This window comes from Mustela putorius, unplaced genomic scaffold, assembly GCF_011764305.1.
Source record: "Mustela putorius furo isolate JIRA1106 unplaced genomic scaffold, ASM1176430v1.1 tig00003909_pilon_pilon_pilon, whole genome shotgun sequence".
Taxonomy (NCBI): domain Eukaryota; kingdom Metazoa; phylum Chordata; class Mammalia; order Carnivora; family Mustelidae; genus Mustela; species Mustela putorius.
Window position 1 is genome coordinate 7858336 of NW_025422057.1, and position 15432 is coordinate 7873767.

Consider the following 15432-nt stretch of genomic DNA (forward strand, 5'->3'; position numbering starts at 1 on the left):
CAGAGCTCTTCGATTTATGGCAACAGTAGGGCTGTGCACTTGTCCCTGCCAGCGCTCTCGAGGTCTTGGAGAATTCTTCACTCTGCTTTGAGCTGATGATCACAGAAGGCCCACTGGCCTGGGCCTCTGAGCCCTGCTCGGCCAGCTGGGGATGCCCGGCCCGGCCCCACTGCCTTTCTCCATCGTGACCCCAAACACCACCATGAAACTTGGATTTGCCTCCCTCTCTTGCCTCTTCAAGTCAAGCAGGTGGCGTCCCAGCCGTGCCTGGGCTCGAACGGCGTTATATATTATAACCGTTATATATTATAACCCGCATACTTAGCTGTTTAACTCTGCGGAAGCTTCCTCCGGTCTTGTTTGTGTACGTGTGAAATGGGGGTGAGGACGCTCTTCTCTCCCTGTCCCCGGGGAGATGAGATCACAAGATGCCTTCAGAGCACCGGGCTCAGGGAGGTTGCTTGCACCTTTCCCCTATCACGCCCCACATCGTTAGCCTTTTAAAATACTTCTCGTGACTTGTCTGTCGTGACGGCTGCCCTCCAGACAGATATGCGTTTTGGGGGAGGGATGTTGGGGTTGGTGCCCCAGACCCAGAATTCTAACTTGCACTCTTCATTTGGACCTCACCCTGAACTCTGGGCCACTGGGGCCTCCACTGGGAGACCAGTGCGTTGTACCTGCCCACAGCTGTTTTGTGAGGTGGCCCCAACGCCAAGAATTTAAGCTTGGGTCACACTGAATGAAGTCTGCGTGTGTGTGTGTGTGTGTGCGCGCTTGTCAGAGGGGGGAGGTAGAACAGGCCCCAGGCCTGGTGGACGGTGCCCGCTGGACACAGGGCCTTCTCATAGACTCGCACCGCCTTTAGGAGCCATGTGGAGTCATCTTTGATGACTGTCACCCTCTTTCCTTCCGGTTATGACACATCTCTTATCTCTAATATTCTCCCAAAGTCTTTTTTCCCCCACCCATTTTCACGTTCTCCTCCCCCATCTGCTTCTGAGGATTACTCTTTGTCCTTTTAGAAATAATAAGAACTTGATCATATAGGAGTTTTTGTGGATTTGTTCTGTAGGAGGAGCAGGGAGCAGTGCTGCGGCGGGTTCTGTGGCTGCCGTGGGGTCCCAGCGGGATCCCTGGCCCGCAGCTTCCGTGCAGCCCGGCCGGGGCTGGGCCGGGGGACTGGGGGTGCTCAGCTTCCCCGAGGCTCCCCAGCTCTCTGTGAGCCTGGCAGTGATCTCCACTGACATTACGGTCTTGGTTGTAACACGGGCATATTTTGGTTCTGGCTTCTGGCCTTTTGACTTTCTGATCGTGGCCATTTACGCTGAGCTTGGAAGCACTTGTTTCTTCTGTTTTACTTGCTCATTGGGGCAGCACTTCCGGCCCCTCCGTGCAGTGTCCTGGTGGGTGCAGACGAGCCCTCCGTGGTGGGGGGAGGTATGGTGGCTGACAGCTCCTCGGACAGGGCAGGCTGTTTCTCTGAGAATTTAAACCAAAGGAATTCTCACTTCTTGTTCTAGCTTTGTTCTAACCTCAAAATGCTGGAGTGCTTTGGTTGGAGAGTTCTCTTGGCTTCTTTTAGAGGAAGTAAGTGCCGCATAGAGTACTCGACTCTTCGCACCTGCTGTGTGTGTCTGTGGGTCTCTGTGTCTCTGGCTCCTTATTCCAGAAGTTCTTTCAGCAAGAATGTCTGGTTCTGGTGGGAAGGGGTACATGTTCTAAGTATTAGATTTCTGAAAATGCCCTTAGTTACCTGGACTGTTGACTGGTAGCAGATTCTAGATTCTGACTTGTTTTTCCTGAGCCCTGCGGTGCACAGACGGCCAGTGAGAAGTCTCGTGTTGGTCTGAGTCTCACTGTCTTGTTCCTCTCCAGTAGTCGGACAAGCCAGGGACCAGAGCTGGGCTCATGGTTTGTCTCCTTTCTACCCTGTCTGCCTCTCCCCGAGTTCCAATTTTGAAGATGCGGAGGCTGATTCATCCTGTGGATTCTGTCTGGCTGCTTTCTGCCCCTGGGGTTATAATGTTAGCAGCAGTCCTCTGTTGTGTCCCAAACCGGGGATCAGCTAAGTCACTGAAGTTCTCCAGATGTCACCTCAAAGAGTAGGAGGCGGTCTGGAGCTTTGGCCCGAGGTCGTGGAGCCTGGTGGCCAGATGTGGTCAGCCTGCCATTTCTGGCTCCTTTTCTTTGTATGACTCTTCGGTCTTTGATAGCTTGGAGTGCAGCTGGAGGGAGGAATTGTCCCCGGGACCTTCTGTAGGCCTCTGCAGCGTGGGGGACCTGATGGAGTTTTAGTGCAGTAGCAACAGGGGAGACAAGCCTCACCTTACTGGGTCTGAGGCCTCTGGACTGTTCTGTATGTTTTCGATTTCCTACTTGCACCTTTCTCCCGAGCGGCTGAGTGTGCTTGGCAGTGATTTTTTAATTGTCCTCTGTAGTATTCTTTTTAATGCAGTATTGTTCTGCTTTGCTGGCAGAGGGGCAGCTCATTTTGCTCATTGTGGACCTTAACCAGACCTGCCAAGAGGCTTAGGGATGATGTTCACAGGGTAGGAAGAAGAGGGGAAGAATGAATCAGGTGGAAATATGCTGAAATTCTTCCGAGTTAAGTATTTAATATGGACATTGCAGTCCTCTGTATTTTGAATTAACTTAGGAGCTCTAAATCAAACTTATTTGAGCTGTCCTCCATTGTCCCGTCCTTCAGGATAGGAAAACCCTTCATTTTCCTAAATGTGGAGATCCCTGTGTCAGACTTTCAACGTAAATCATTACAATAGGCCTAGGAACTTGTTGTCCACAATAACGTGGTTTTGACCTAGGATTTTTGCCTTGTCGACCCTTGCTCAAGACAGGTAGGATAAAGAGGTTGTGCTAAATACACTACTTTATGTGTAAACACTGTATTAATTAAAAAAAAAAAGTTGTAAACATGATTCCCGGGAGGCAGGGAGCCCCCAGCTGGGGTAGCGTGTGTCTGTGTCGAGCTGAGCGGGCGTGGTGGTGCCCCAGCCCTGCGGGGGGGCGATGTGGTAATGCGTGCTGAGCCACATTTCACTGATGGTCACGGGAATCGAGGCAAAGCCCTCGTCCAGCAGGCACGTCGTGGCAGGAAGGGAACGGAAGAACTGAGGAAGGAGAAGGTCCGGCGGGGTGGCAGAGAGACAGAGGGGTTATTCCACAGGTAAAGACAGCACAAGCATCTCCGTGACCCCTCCCCATCTGAGTGTGCAGGGACAGTCTGCTGGAGGAGGAGAAAGTCACCGCAGCCTTGGAGAGCTTCTTCAGCAGTGGGCTGTGGAAGGCGGTGGGGACACGTCCGTGATGACAGTCACCTCCAGAGCGGGACGGCCTTCTGCTGCCAAGCAGGCCTCCCATATGGAAGGCGGTGGAACGGTCTGGTCTTCAGAGACACTCACGGGAGGGTCCTGAGTTGCAACCTCAAATGGGCGACTTGACTGCTGCTGGCGGAGGTGGTGTCTGTCATTGTGTGGATGCAGCTGAGGTACCCTTGTGACCTGCTCAGGGGCAAGGGAAGGATGACGCTCTGGGAGCCGGAGGGTGACAACCCTGAGCTGCAGGGGAGGAAAAGTCTCCCTGAACCAGGAAGAAGGAAGGAGAGAAACAGAAATATCATTGCTGGGGCCTGAATATCTGGGACCCCCTGACACCCAGAATTCCTAGGTTGAAATTCTAGCCCCTAAAGTGATGGTCTGAGGAGGCGGGGGCTTTGGCTTCTGTCCTGAGGGTGGAGCCCTCATGAGCGGGGTTAGTGCCCTCCTGAGAGGGACCCCAGAGAGCCACCATGTGTGGTTGGGTGACAAGGGACGGCTTAGAACCAGGCAGCACCCTCCCCCCGCCCCAGCAGAGGGCAGCCGCGCCGATGCCTTCATCCTGGGCGTTCCAGCCTCCAGACAGGCGAGCGATAAACTTCTGTGTCTAAGCCTCCTGCCCATGAGGCTTTGTTACAGCAGCCCGAGCCGACTAAGACTTACTCTGCAGCAACTCTGGGTCGGGAGTAGCCAAGAGGGAGTGGACTAGGGGAGGGAGAGGAGGTCACCGAAGGAGGAGAGCCACCGTGCCTGGGGACCAAAGCCGGAGTGCAGAATGCAAAATCCAAAAGAGGGGAGGGGGACGTGGGGCTGGAGAACTCATCTCACCGGGGGGTGGGGGGTGGGGAGCGTGGGCGGTGTGGGAACCCCCACCCCCGCAGGGCTGCACAGGCTCCAGATGCCCCCCTCCAACTCATGCACAGCGGGGAGCTGGAGACTGGCATCCACCCCCTGCCGACAGCACCTGACTTTGCTGGGCAGACTGGTGATGGGGGGGCCAGGCCCTCTCTGGGAGGAGGGGTGTGACGTTGGGTGCAGCCACTGAGGCAGGGTGGTGTGGCCGGCAGTGCTGTCGGGATTTGTCTGGTCCTCCAGGGGCACATGGTCTGTGCTTTCTGCGGGCTGGGTGACAGGGCTCTTGGGGCTTCCCCTGCACCTGTCCTGTGTCCCTGCCTTGGCCCCTTCTGGGAGCTTCCTCCTATGCCTCCAGCAATCTCCATTCCTGCTTACATTAACCACTGTTGGTTTCTAACAGCCAGAGATGCCCCAGCGACCTCCGTGCGTCAGTGACTTTGCTGTGGCCTTTCTCAGTGTGGGGCTGCCTTGTGTCTTTAGTAATGGCATGGAAGACCGACAAGGCTTCCAAACAAAACCAAATTCTCTGAAGATGGTGTCTTCTGATAAGGAAAAAAAAAAAAACATCCTTATTAGGATTCAGGGAAGCCAGTGTTTGAGTACAGTCTGGGTGTGTGTGTGTGTTTATCTGGGCTCCTCACCAAAGACGTCATCAGCTGTGCTGTGGACCAAAGGAGTGACTTTTCTGGCCTACACTGTCACATCATACAAGAGTGGGCAAGAGTGGACGTTTGTCGGATGGGGCAGCTGACAGCGGTGCTGACTCTGGGTCCACACTTGCGTTGTGGGCCTGATGCTTGAGCCCCTCGAGAGGGCCGGCATTGAGCTTTTGGGTTGATATTAGACATGCAGTCGATAAACACCCCTCTTCTGGGCACTTTCTTCCCCACTTTGTGTATCCTGGTGAGAGGATGTGTGGAGCTTCCACTTATCAATGTAAGAGTGATCTTGGTCAATAGGCAATCTTATTCGGTTCCTTTTTAAATTAAAGTATGCATGTGCATATGGATGCTCCCTTTTCCTGGAAGAAATGCTTTGGGTAACAGTTATTCTTTGTTATTTGACTAATAAATAATATGTAGTTTGTGTTGTGTACCCGACTACCTAAATGAGTAATAGGAGGGTTCGCCCAATGGGGTACCTGAAATTCAGCACCTGCTGTGTTTTCTGCTAAGAGGGAGGGACCAGGGGATGTGAACACGTTGGACAGTGCTGTGAGAGAGTCTCACTGAAATGGCAGTGAGTCCTTTCTGAATTCCTGATGCTCATGTGAGAAGACCGGGCTTCGGAACGGAGCCCCAGGACATGGGGGGTGGGGAACAGGCCAGTGCCCTGTTCTCTGTCCGGGTCTGAAACCAAAGCTGGTGTATCTGGCAGAATCGAGATGCAGAGGCCACTCCCAGGACACAGGGAATCGTCCAGCAGAAGCACTGACCAGCCAGTGAGGCGTCAGGGCCCAGGCCTGTGGGTTTCCCTGCGGATGCTGATGTGTCTGAAGCAGAGTGGGCTGGGACTAGGTAACAAGGAGGAGAGGGGAACAGTAGGAGAGTGGTAAGAACTGGGGACAGTGGGCAGCATCTCTAGCTGAGGAAGCCCTGAACCTGGGTCAGGGTCAGGGCTGAGAGGCAGGTTGAAGAACATTCTGGAATCTAACCTCCCAGATAGATAGTGATCCTGACCCTCAGTTCTTGCCCTGAATCTTGACCAGGGCTTCAGGTGCCTACCAATGACCACTGAGTTCTGAGAGGCTGGAGGGATATGGCCCAGAGAGGCAAGCAGCATGCAAAGAAGGTGCTGTCCATCCTGAGGCCACTGTGGGACAGCGTGGGGGCCCAGGCTCTGGATCTCACAGCCTGAGCCCAGGGGCTGAGCCCCAGAGGGGCAGGTGTGGCTACTGCTAGGTCAGCATGAACAGGTTCCATGACCAAGCACAACTGGTGGAGGCAGGCCATGTAGATTTCTGAGAAATATCTTTGCTCAGTGCTCTGACACTTGGTCAGTTTCCAGTAGGCATGATGGAGAATTACTCTCTTAGCATTGGGACCAAGGAAATTCCACCCATGTGCGCCAGAGGCTGGGAAAGTGCCCAGGACAGATCCCAGTGAGGGAAGGAGGTTATGATAACTAGAATACCCTCTGTGAGGTCAGCCTTGGGCACTCAGGCTTGCTTGCTGCCTAGATCCCCTGGGCCATATCCCACCCTGGCTGCATGCCCTCCCCATTCATTCTGTGGTCCCCACCGGATCCACACTCTCGTCCCCCATTCACTGCATGGTCCCTGCTCCCCTGGCCCCCCACTTGAGGTGCGCCCCCCCCCCCCCCGGCAGAATCCAGCAGGTGCACCATTGCTCAAAGTGCCACCTGAAGCCTCCTGGGGTCTCCTGCTGTGTCAGTGGGCAACAGGGGCACCGTTACTCCCCACTTGGTGCTGCTCAGCACTCTGGGCCCTGGTACCTCTGCCCCCTCCTCCTAGCAGAGATGGCTGGTGCATGTGAACCAACCCAGGCAGCCACATGGCAGATGTGGCAGGATCAGGACGCAGCCTGGAGCCAAGAATCTGGAGGCCAGCATCCAAGGTCCAGCTCTGCTGCTGGAAGGGATGCCTAGGAAGGCTCACCTGAGTCTCTGGGCATCGCCTTCCTCCTTGAGGACTCAAGGGGAGGACTAGAAAGTGTCTCGGGGCCTGGCGGGTCTGAGTCCCTCTGACAGCAGCCCTCCCAGGCCGACTTTTGTCCCCAGAGGCCTGCAGAGCACCAGTCGCAGCTCCTGTCTTGCCAATCTCCCCCAGCATCCGGAGGCCAGAGGGCTTTTGTTCCCTGCCAGGGCTTGTCATGGATGGACAGATACCCACACTGGCTCAGGTCCCTGGGGACACACCCATCTCAGCAGTGAGCTGCACAGATTTTTCAAACGTGCCTCTCACAGGAGGGATTTCTCACGCTTCTAGTAGAAATAGATTTTGCTTCTCCCCCAGAGTTGGTATTTTTTTTAACCAGGGTCAGATTGTAGGAGACAGATAGCATCACTCGGAGACTTCCAGCCCCAAGGTGGGCTGCGCCGTGAGAACAACAGCTTGGGGGTCCAGAGGCCATGGGATCAGGCCCCGAGCTATTGTTAAAGCTCTCAGCTGCAGGGACGCTGGTCTGGATGGGGAGTCTGGCCGGGGTCTGCCCACGTGCCAGCGTCTTATTCCAGGAGCACCTTGGACCACACTGTAGCTCGTAGCTGTTTTCAAAACTGCCAGTTTTGCCAAGAATGGAAAACAATAGATTTTTTTTTCCTATTTATATGGCCTTGCTCATTAGCATGCACAATACAAAAGCCAAAGTTGCTGAAGCAAAATCAACACGTTCTGATTAATCTGCAGAACTCAACCACGGGATTGCTCCAAAATTTCTGACCAATAGCGCTCCCTGGCTGAGTCGTTAATTGGAAACAGCCTCAAACAGTAGCAGGGACAGCAACAGAGAGAAGGAGTATCAGAGCACAGACAGCCCGAGAGGAAGTGCCGACAAGAAAGGCGGTGGGCACACTGTTGACGGTGGAGTGGAGCGCATCTGTCTGGACATGCCGGACATGCCCCGGGGCGGGGGGCGGTGCAGGGGCAAATGGGAAAAGGGGAGGCCAGATTTAGAAAACCAGAAACTCGCCTTTGAACATCTGTCTTTGTTTTTAACAAGCATTGTCCTTTCTAGGTTGCCCACCTCTCGGTCTGGAAACCTTAAAAATCACAGACTTCCAGCTTCACGCCTCTACCTCCAAGCGCTACGGCCTCGGGGCACACCGAGGGAGACTCAACATCCAGGTACCAGTGGCACAGGAGGGTTCTGGTGGCTTTGGTTGTTGTTCTGGCCGGAGATGCAGCCCGTGATTCGTTGAGCTTGGGTCGCATGGTGTTGCAACATTAGCCCCACGTGTCCCACCAGGAAGCGCGATGCCTCAGATGCTCATCCTAGAGAGAGAGCCTGACAGGAGACTCACTCAGGCTATGTGTCTTCTGCAAAAAGCCCTTAGTGCAAAGGCTGCTGGTACCCGGAGCCGGGTCGGCCTGCCTCCACCTGTTGGGCTCTGCCCCTTCATGTCATCTGTCTGGATTGGGCAGGAGGAGGGCCTGACCCCCAGCCACATCAGCAGCCACTGGCTTTTGTCCTCTTCCCTCTACCAGTGCTTCTCACCAGCACCTACACCCCTTCCAGGCTGTTCTGTGGCTCTCCCCAGGTCAGACCTTTCGTGGCTCTCTTGGGCCCAGCACCTCATGTCTTGGCCTCCTTCTCTGAGGCTCAAGGGTCACGCGACCTTGGCCTTCACTATTGTGACGGTCCTGCTCCAGGCAGGCGAGCTCCTCCCTGCACAGCTGATACACTGCGCAGTTCTTGGCTTCTTGCCTTTCCTCCGGCAGGTCCCCCTGCCGGCCACCCCTTGCCCTCCATCGTGCCAGGCTGCGTAAGTCCTGCAGGATCCGTGAGGATCGACTCCTCGTGCTGCTGTCACATTGTATCATAAATGCAGCCACATCGTATCATAAACGCAGCCACGTGGGCCACTTGCACTCTTACTCTCTTCCGGTTCTGGAGGACAGAAGCCCCCGGGACTAAATCACGGTGTGGGCAGGGCCGTGCTCCTTCTGGAGCTGGAGGGGAGGGTCTGGGTCTTTGTCATTTCCAGCTTCTAGAGGTGCCTGCATTCTTCCTAAGCCTCTGGGTCCTTCTTCTGCTTCCCTCTTCCACTTTTAAGGAGCTCGTGATGACACTGGGCCCTCGTGGATGCTCCAGGATCACCTCCCATCTCAAGCAACCTTAATTCCATCTGCAAGCTTCGTTTCCTTTTACCAGATAGCCCAAGTGTTTCCGGGTCCCAGGGTTAGGGAGTTGGCATCTCTGTTGGGAAGGGGCGCTGTAGCACCGGCCCATGCAGGGGGCCTTTTGCCTCCTGCTCAGCTCCTGCCGTTCCCTCCCTTCCCAGTTCAGCATTTGGTCACCCTCTGTCCTGTGTGTGTCTCGGTATTTCAGCATCTCTCCCGGCTGCTCTGTAATTCCGTGCGCTTCAAACCCTGTCTGCGCATGCGCCGTCTCCTCCAGCATCCCGGGAGGGACGTGGTCCTTCATCCCTGAGACCTGGGCCGCCTGAGCTCCACGCCAACACCTCATGCTCTCCGCGGTCCCCGAAAGCATGCTGCAGGCGGCTGCTGCGCCACTGGGGACCGGCAAGGGCAGGTGAGGCCCCTGACCAGGAGCTCGTGGGCTCAGGGGTGTGTGATCTGGGCCCTGGCTCGCTGCGCCCGCTCTTCTGTCCTCCGGCCACACTCAGCCCCAGCCACGGAGCCTGAAGCCGCTCAACCGGTAGCACTTTGCAGGCCAGGATTCCGGCAGCATGTTTCTAGAACCAACATTAGCGAAGTCCCAAGTTTGGTTTGTGTAAGTAGGGCTGTTCTTTAATGACAGCTGATAAGAAACTTTGGGCTGTGCACAACTGGACGTTGTGTTTCTCAAGAGGATAAAGTCTCCAGGCTCAATGACCTGTAGGGACGTGAGTGCCTGCGGCTCGGTGAACAGGGTCCCGGCTTCCGTGGAAGCTAAGTGAAGGCTCGCGGGGCTGCGTCCCAATGGCTGTGGGCCTGTTTTCCTGCAGCAGTGAGACTTGCTCTCAGCTAATGCCTTGAACGTTCTCTCTGTAAGTGCAGTTATCTTTGTTAAAGAGGAAGTGTTCACAGTTACTCGTGCTTTCAGTCAAAATTTGGAAGGCCCTGTTAGTCCTGAATTTGTTGGTGGGGATGGGGGGGGTCATGTTGTTCCAGTTGGGAATTTGACTCCTGGAGTGGGCGGATGGAGCATGGGGGGGGGGTGTCATAGTGTGGGGTCCTAGGCACATGGAGTTCAGACTTTGGCCTTGACACTTCTGGATTTTGGGGCCTTGGAACTATTATCTTATGGCTCCAAGCTGTCACTGCCTTACCAGAGAAGGAGTCCTAAGAACTCATAGGATTTGTCGAGCAGTGAAGTTAGGTGATTTATAATTTTAAAACATTTGCTGGATCATTTCACTTTTCTGTTTGTAGCTTCTAGGTTCTCTTGGAAACTCCCAGCCAGGCTTGTGTGACTGTCCACTGTCCCCTCTTAACTCTTATGGGGTGCTGTCCCTCCCTGAATGTGGGTGACTTGTTTCCTTGGGTGCTATTTGCCTGCCCCTCCTTGAGCAGAATCCCCAGGTTAGAAGGGGCTTGGCCTCTCCTCTCCCCTCCTCCCAGCCCAGAACGTTGCTCGGCACTCAGGACGTGCCCAGAGGGATTCAGGTGAAGACCTGCCTTGCCTTTACTGCGCCCCACAGGGCGTCCCCTTGCTGGACCATCATCAGCAGGGAGCAGCTGGCTGGGCTGTCCTTTGGTCCTTGTCATCTTTCCTGGCTACTTCATCCTTTGCACAGCCCAGGGAGAAGGCAGGCACCCTGAGCCCAAGTGTGGACAGACCCACCCTCCTGACTTCAGGCAAGAGGAAGTCAGAGAGTCCTTGAAAACCTCTTTAGGGCTGTTTGTCCTTATGCGGATTTATTATTTTTCTCCAGGGCCCTACCATTTCCCCAAATGCCCTGAGAACAAAATCTCTGCACGTGCTCTTACAATGTGAGGTAGCTGCTTTGACAGGCCAGCCACTGCCCCCCAACCCTTGGGTGTCCCCCACCCCTGCGGGTGAGGTGGGGTTAACCGCAGAGAGCGGAGTGTTGCCTGTAAGCTGTGTGAGGGCCTTCAGCACGGCCCCCACGGGGACATAATGACTAGGTCGGGGCTCCTGTTGTGGTTCTAACTTCCCGAATCAGCCCCCATGAAGCCTGATTTTGTAGCCAACAGGTGTTCTAAAACACACCTTCCCACACATGCCGTTTGAAGTGCAGGTTAAAAATATCCTCTCTTCTGGCTTCAGGAGTATTTTGTAGGTGTGTCCCGCTAATGGGATTTGATGTGCGAGAAACGTCAAGGTGTCAGAATTAGAAACTCTTCAGCTGCCGCGGTTCAGGACGTGAGCGGAGTGGCCCAGCCCGGCAGGCTCCGCCGCGGTCCCCGCGCGCCCGGTTTGCCGCATGTCCCGGTTCCGCCCACGATCAGCCCAGCGGCTCTAGGCGGAGGCCCCCTTGTCTGAGGCTTGGTGTCTGCATCAGCGAATCGAGGCCCCGCCACTGGCACTGCCACCTTCTCACAATGTGAGGATCCCCCAGAGTGAAGAAAGAATTGTCTTCAGCGAGTTCCAAATGCCGAGTTTGCACCCGTATGCACCCGAGGGGGCTCGTGTGCGCTATTTCTGGGTGCTTGTGGCTTGATTCCTTTCCCCGCTCGCCCTTGTCCCCACGGCTTGGCTGCTTCCTCGTTCCTCCCACCCCCTTCCAGCGTGCTGCTTCACTTGCAGTTTCTTTCTTTTTCTAAGTCCAGTCCTATCACTGTGGCTGTATTCCATTGTTTTAAGCAGCTCATGTTTGTTCTTAAGTGTGCCATGGTTTTTTAGGATTTTTTTTTTTAATCTTCCGATTCCATAGATTTTGAGTATTCTGGCTCGAACTCTTAATCTTCCTGTGACCTCGTTTTTCAGAGTGCCCAGACGGAGTTTTCCGGAATTGTGTTTTCTGCGTTACAGCAGACATTCTTTTCTTTGCCTTCGTCCTCTTGAGCGGCTCTAACCATCTCCCATCTCCAGGGCTTGTACACTACACAGGCTTCTTTCTCATGGGTCTGGAGGCTGGGAAGTCCGAGGTCAAGATGCTGGTGGACTGGGTGTCTGGAGAGGACCTGGCTTCCTGGTTCGTAGATGATCAGCTCCTTCACCTTCTTCTGTGTTCCCAGGTGGTGGAAGGAACTAGGGGCTCCGGAGCCCTCCTTTATAAGGGCTCTAATCCCACTCACAAAGTCTCTACCCTCATGACCTTGTCCCTTCCCTGAGACCCTGCCTCCTAAAACCATCGCCTTAGGGCTTGGTTTCAACAGACGAACTTGGAGGGAACAAGCACAGTCAGTCTGTGGCACTCTTTTTTCCTCATTTTAAGCAGAAGAGTTTGGAAGAATAAAAGCACCTTATAACTCCACTTATAACCTCTTTTTTTTAACAAGTAGAATTTTCCTGATGTTTATTTAATAATATAAGTTTAGAGAAAAAAAAAAAAACACAACACGGTTCAGATTTCTTCATGCCGAGGGAAGATAGATCTTTCAGGAATTCCAGGAGGAGATCCAGTTCCGCAGGACGGCAAAGGCTTGTCTTCACTTGTGACTGTCCTTCCAGCCTACCTGGAATCCTCTAACACCGACCCACTTGGGAGCGCGCGCTCTCATCTGGAAACAACCGCGGGCTTCTGCTCTAGGAGCAGCCACAGGCAGAGCAGAACCGAACACCTGATGTCTCAAGGAGAACATTTCAGCGGTGAGCTCTACCGTCACTCTTGGATCATCGTTCGCCTCTAGTCGGTCTGAGGAGGTGGCTCTCCACCCAGATGGGTCATTTAATGACAGATTGTCACATGTCCTCTCCTTGCAGAATCTTCTGAAGACCCCACAAGATTTCCCATGGCTCATAAACTGAACAAAGTGGAGTCCAAGACCGTGCCACTCCCTGAGTGATCCCCCTGCCCCGCCCCGACCCATTGGTATGTTGGCTGCCTTCATTGCTGCAAATCCTTGAGCAAATTAGAGCAGCACTTGCCACTTCAGACCACTGGGTTTCGATTTCCTTCTCAAGACTCTACAGCTGTGGTTGGTGAGTAGGAGCCTGACATGGACCCGAAGGGCGTGGCTGGAACTCAGGATGTCACCTCGATTTCCTTCCTGGAGCCGGGACTACGAGATAGTCGATGCAGATCAGAGTTTTGATGAAAGAGTTGACATTTTTGAGGTCACAAGAAAAAACTTGCCACCCTATACCCACAGATGTCTCTGTGGTGCCTGCTCATGGTCCTGTGGCATTCTGTGGCCCATGTCTTGTCTCACTGGAGTTTGACCCCCGAGAGAAGTTCACAGCTGGTCCGTCTCTCAGTAGGAAATGTTTGGTTATAATGACAGCCTCTGTCCGAGCCATTTCTCAGTGCTGCTGTGAAACCAGCCGCAGCTCCTCTTGGTAGTCCTTACCCTCAAGGAAATTCTCTGGAACACCTGGATTCTGATACTAAGATCCACTTCCAACGTTCAGATGATCTTCTTGTACCTGAAATGAGGCGGAAGCCTTGAAGATAGCCGATGCCTGTGGCTTCAGATGCACCCCTCCCCTGCCCTGCCCCACCCCACCCCAGGAAGGCCTGAAGTTGGTTATGGGACATTGAACCAGGTTTCATTCTGGTGTCCAAGTGGATGTGTGTGGGCTGGTCCTATTGTCTGTCTCTCTGTCACCTTTGGCCCTGAGACACCTGGTGCCCTATTTTGTCCAAATGTGAGGGCCACCTGGGGTAGCACTGTTTTCTCTGGTGTCATCCCGTGTCTACCCAACTCCTGCTTATCACTGGAGTCCTCTGCACCCAGAGTCCTCTGGCCCCACAGCCTGTCTGTCGCACCCAGTCATCCGGCTTCTCTGGGCGCTCCGCCTCCAGGCTGTTCTTGGCTCACAATGCTGCTCTAACTCTCCAGGGCCTGGTGGGGAGCTGGGAGTGTGCGAGGTGCACCAGAGGCAGAAGGAATCCTAGTAGGGGTGGCTTCCAAACTGAGGAATGTCCTGCTTTCTCTGATAAAGGGATTTTCTGCTCTGTGTGGCTTTAAGAAGCAGTCTGGGAGACAGTGTTTAGAGGCCAGGATGCTGGAATTTTGGATGTTTGGATTTTTATGGGAATAACAGGACCAAACATTCTAAATCATGAGTCTCTTGGAAAATTGAAAAGGGGAATTTACCAGAATGGTGATAACGCACGGTTCTTATTCTCCAGAAGCTTGTGTCATAAACACCCGAGTGGGAGAAGGGCAAAGAGTAGGAGAACAGGGAAACGAAAGGAAGGGGCCCTTTGGGGCTCCCTGGCCTGGGCACCATAGATTATTAAGGAACCACAGGCCTTTCTGGTTCAGATGTGGATCTTGTTACTTGCTTATGTGAATTTTCTTGACTATTTTACGAAATCTCATGAAATTGATATTTTATTTCATCTTCAATATACCCGGAGGGAAACTCTGTTTTGGAGATAAGGGAATTGAAGTCAGAGGTTAAATGGCCTGCCCCAGCCCCACAGCTAATGAGAGCCGAGCAGAGACTCCCCTTCAAGGTTTCTGGCCGCATTTTCGCCCTTGGTTATCTCCGGTACCCACGAGAAGGTTCAGTGTGTTCTCCTGCTTGTGGCCTCAGCTGGCATCATCCTGGAACTCATTGCCCTAACCACCAGCTTGAGTATCGTCTAGTACCTTCACTGTGGCAGGGCTCAGAGGGGCCCGAGGGTCGCCAGCAGTCACGGGTGGGGGCCTCATATCCATTCACCTGACAGGAGCCAACTGGGCCTCTGCAGATACTGACTCATGGGGACGGGCCCTCTGGGTGGTCTGTCCCGCCCCGCGCAGGCCGGCCTGGCTGTCTCGGGGATGTGGACGGGGTGGGGGGCAGTCGGTGTTCTGGGCCTCCTAACAGTGCTAACAGGTGGAGAAGCCTGCGTGAGGAGGGGATGGTAGAGAGGGACGGAGAGAGGAGAAGAGAGAAGAGAAAGATCAGAGCAGACACTTCCATGGACCAGGGGACACGTCGACTGATTGATTTCACGAACACAAACCACCTCCAGTGGGAGCAAGAATAGAAACGGTCCTCATAGTTGAGCAAATATTTAGGGAGGACCTGCCATGAGCTGGGCCTTGTCTAGGTGCTCGGGATACTTCAGAGACCCAGCGGACACAGATCCTTGCCCTCCGAGAGCTTCTGTGCTAGTGGGGGAGGCACATGAAAGCAGGGAATGTAATAAAATAGAGCTTTTCTAGCAGCAGAAGGTGGTGAGTGTTATGGAGAGAAAACACACCAAATTCAGAGCTGGCAGTGGGGGTCAGGAGGGCAGGCTCTGGGGAGGGGATGGGGTGTCATTAAAGGCATGCATGGGTGGCTTCATTGAGGAGTCGGTACTGAGGCTGAGTTGGCTTAAAGGAGGTCATCAGGGAGTCAGGCAGCTATGGGAGGAGACCTCCAGGCAGTGGGAATGTCTTGAGCAAAGGTCCTGTGGTGACTGCCTGTGTGGCGCTCCCCTGGAGGAGCAGGAGGCCGCTGTGGCTAGAGCAGAGTGAGCCTTGCCGGGGGCGGGGGAGCAGTAGAAGGAC

General features: G+C 54.2%; 1 protein-coding gene across 3 annotated transcripts in view; it reads left to right on the forward strand.

Moving 5' to 3' along the window:
• The window catches only part of CPXM2 (carboxypeptidase X, M14 family member 2), a 207466-nt gene that overhangs the window by 107088 nt on the left and 84946 nt on the right, over positions 1–15432 (forward strand). For all 3 annotated transcript variants that reach the window (XM_045068999.1, XM_004751756.3, XM_013055723.2), the window contains one exon: positions 7886–7995. In XM_045068999.1, coding sequence (XP_044924934.1) covers positions 7886–7995 — 110 coding nt within the window. The remainder of the gene's footprint in view (positions 1–7885; positions 7996–15432) is intronic.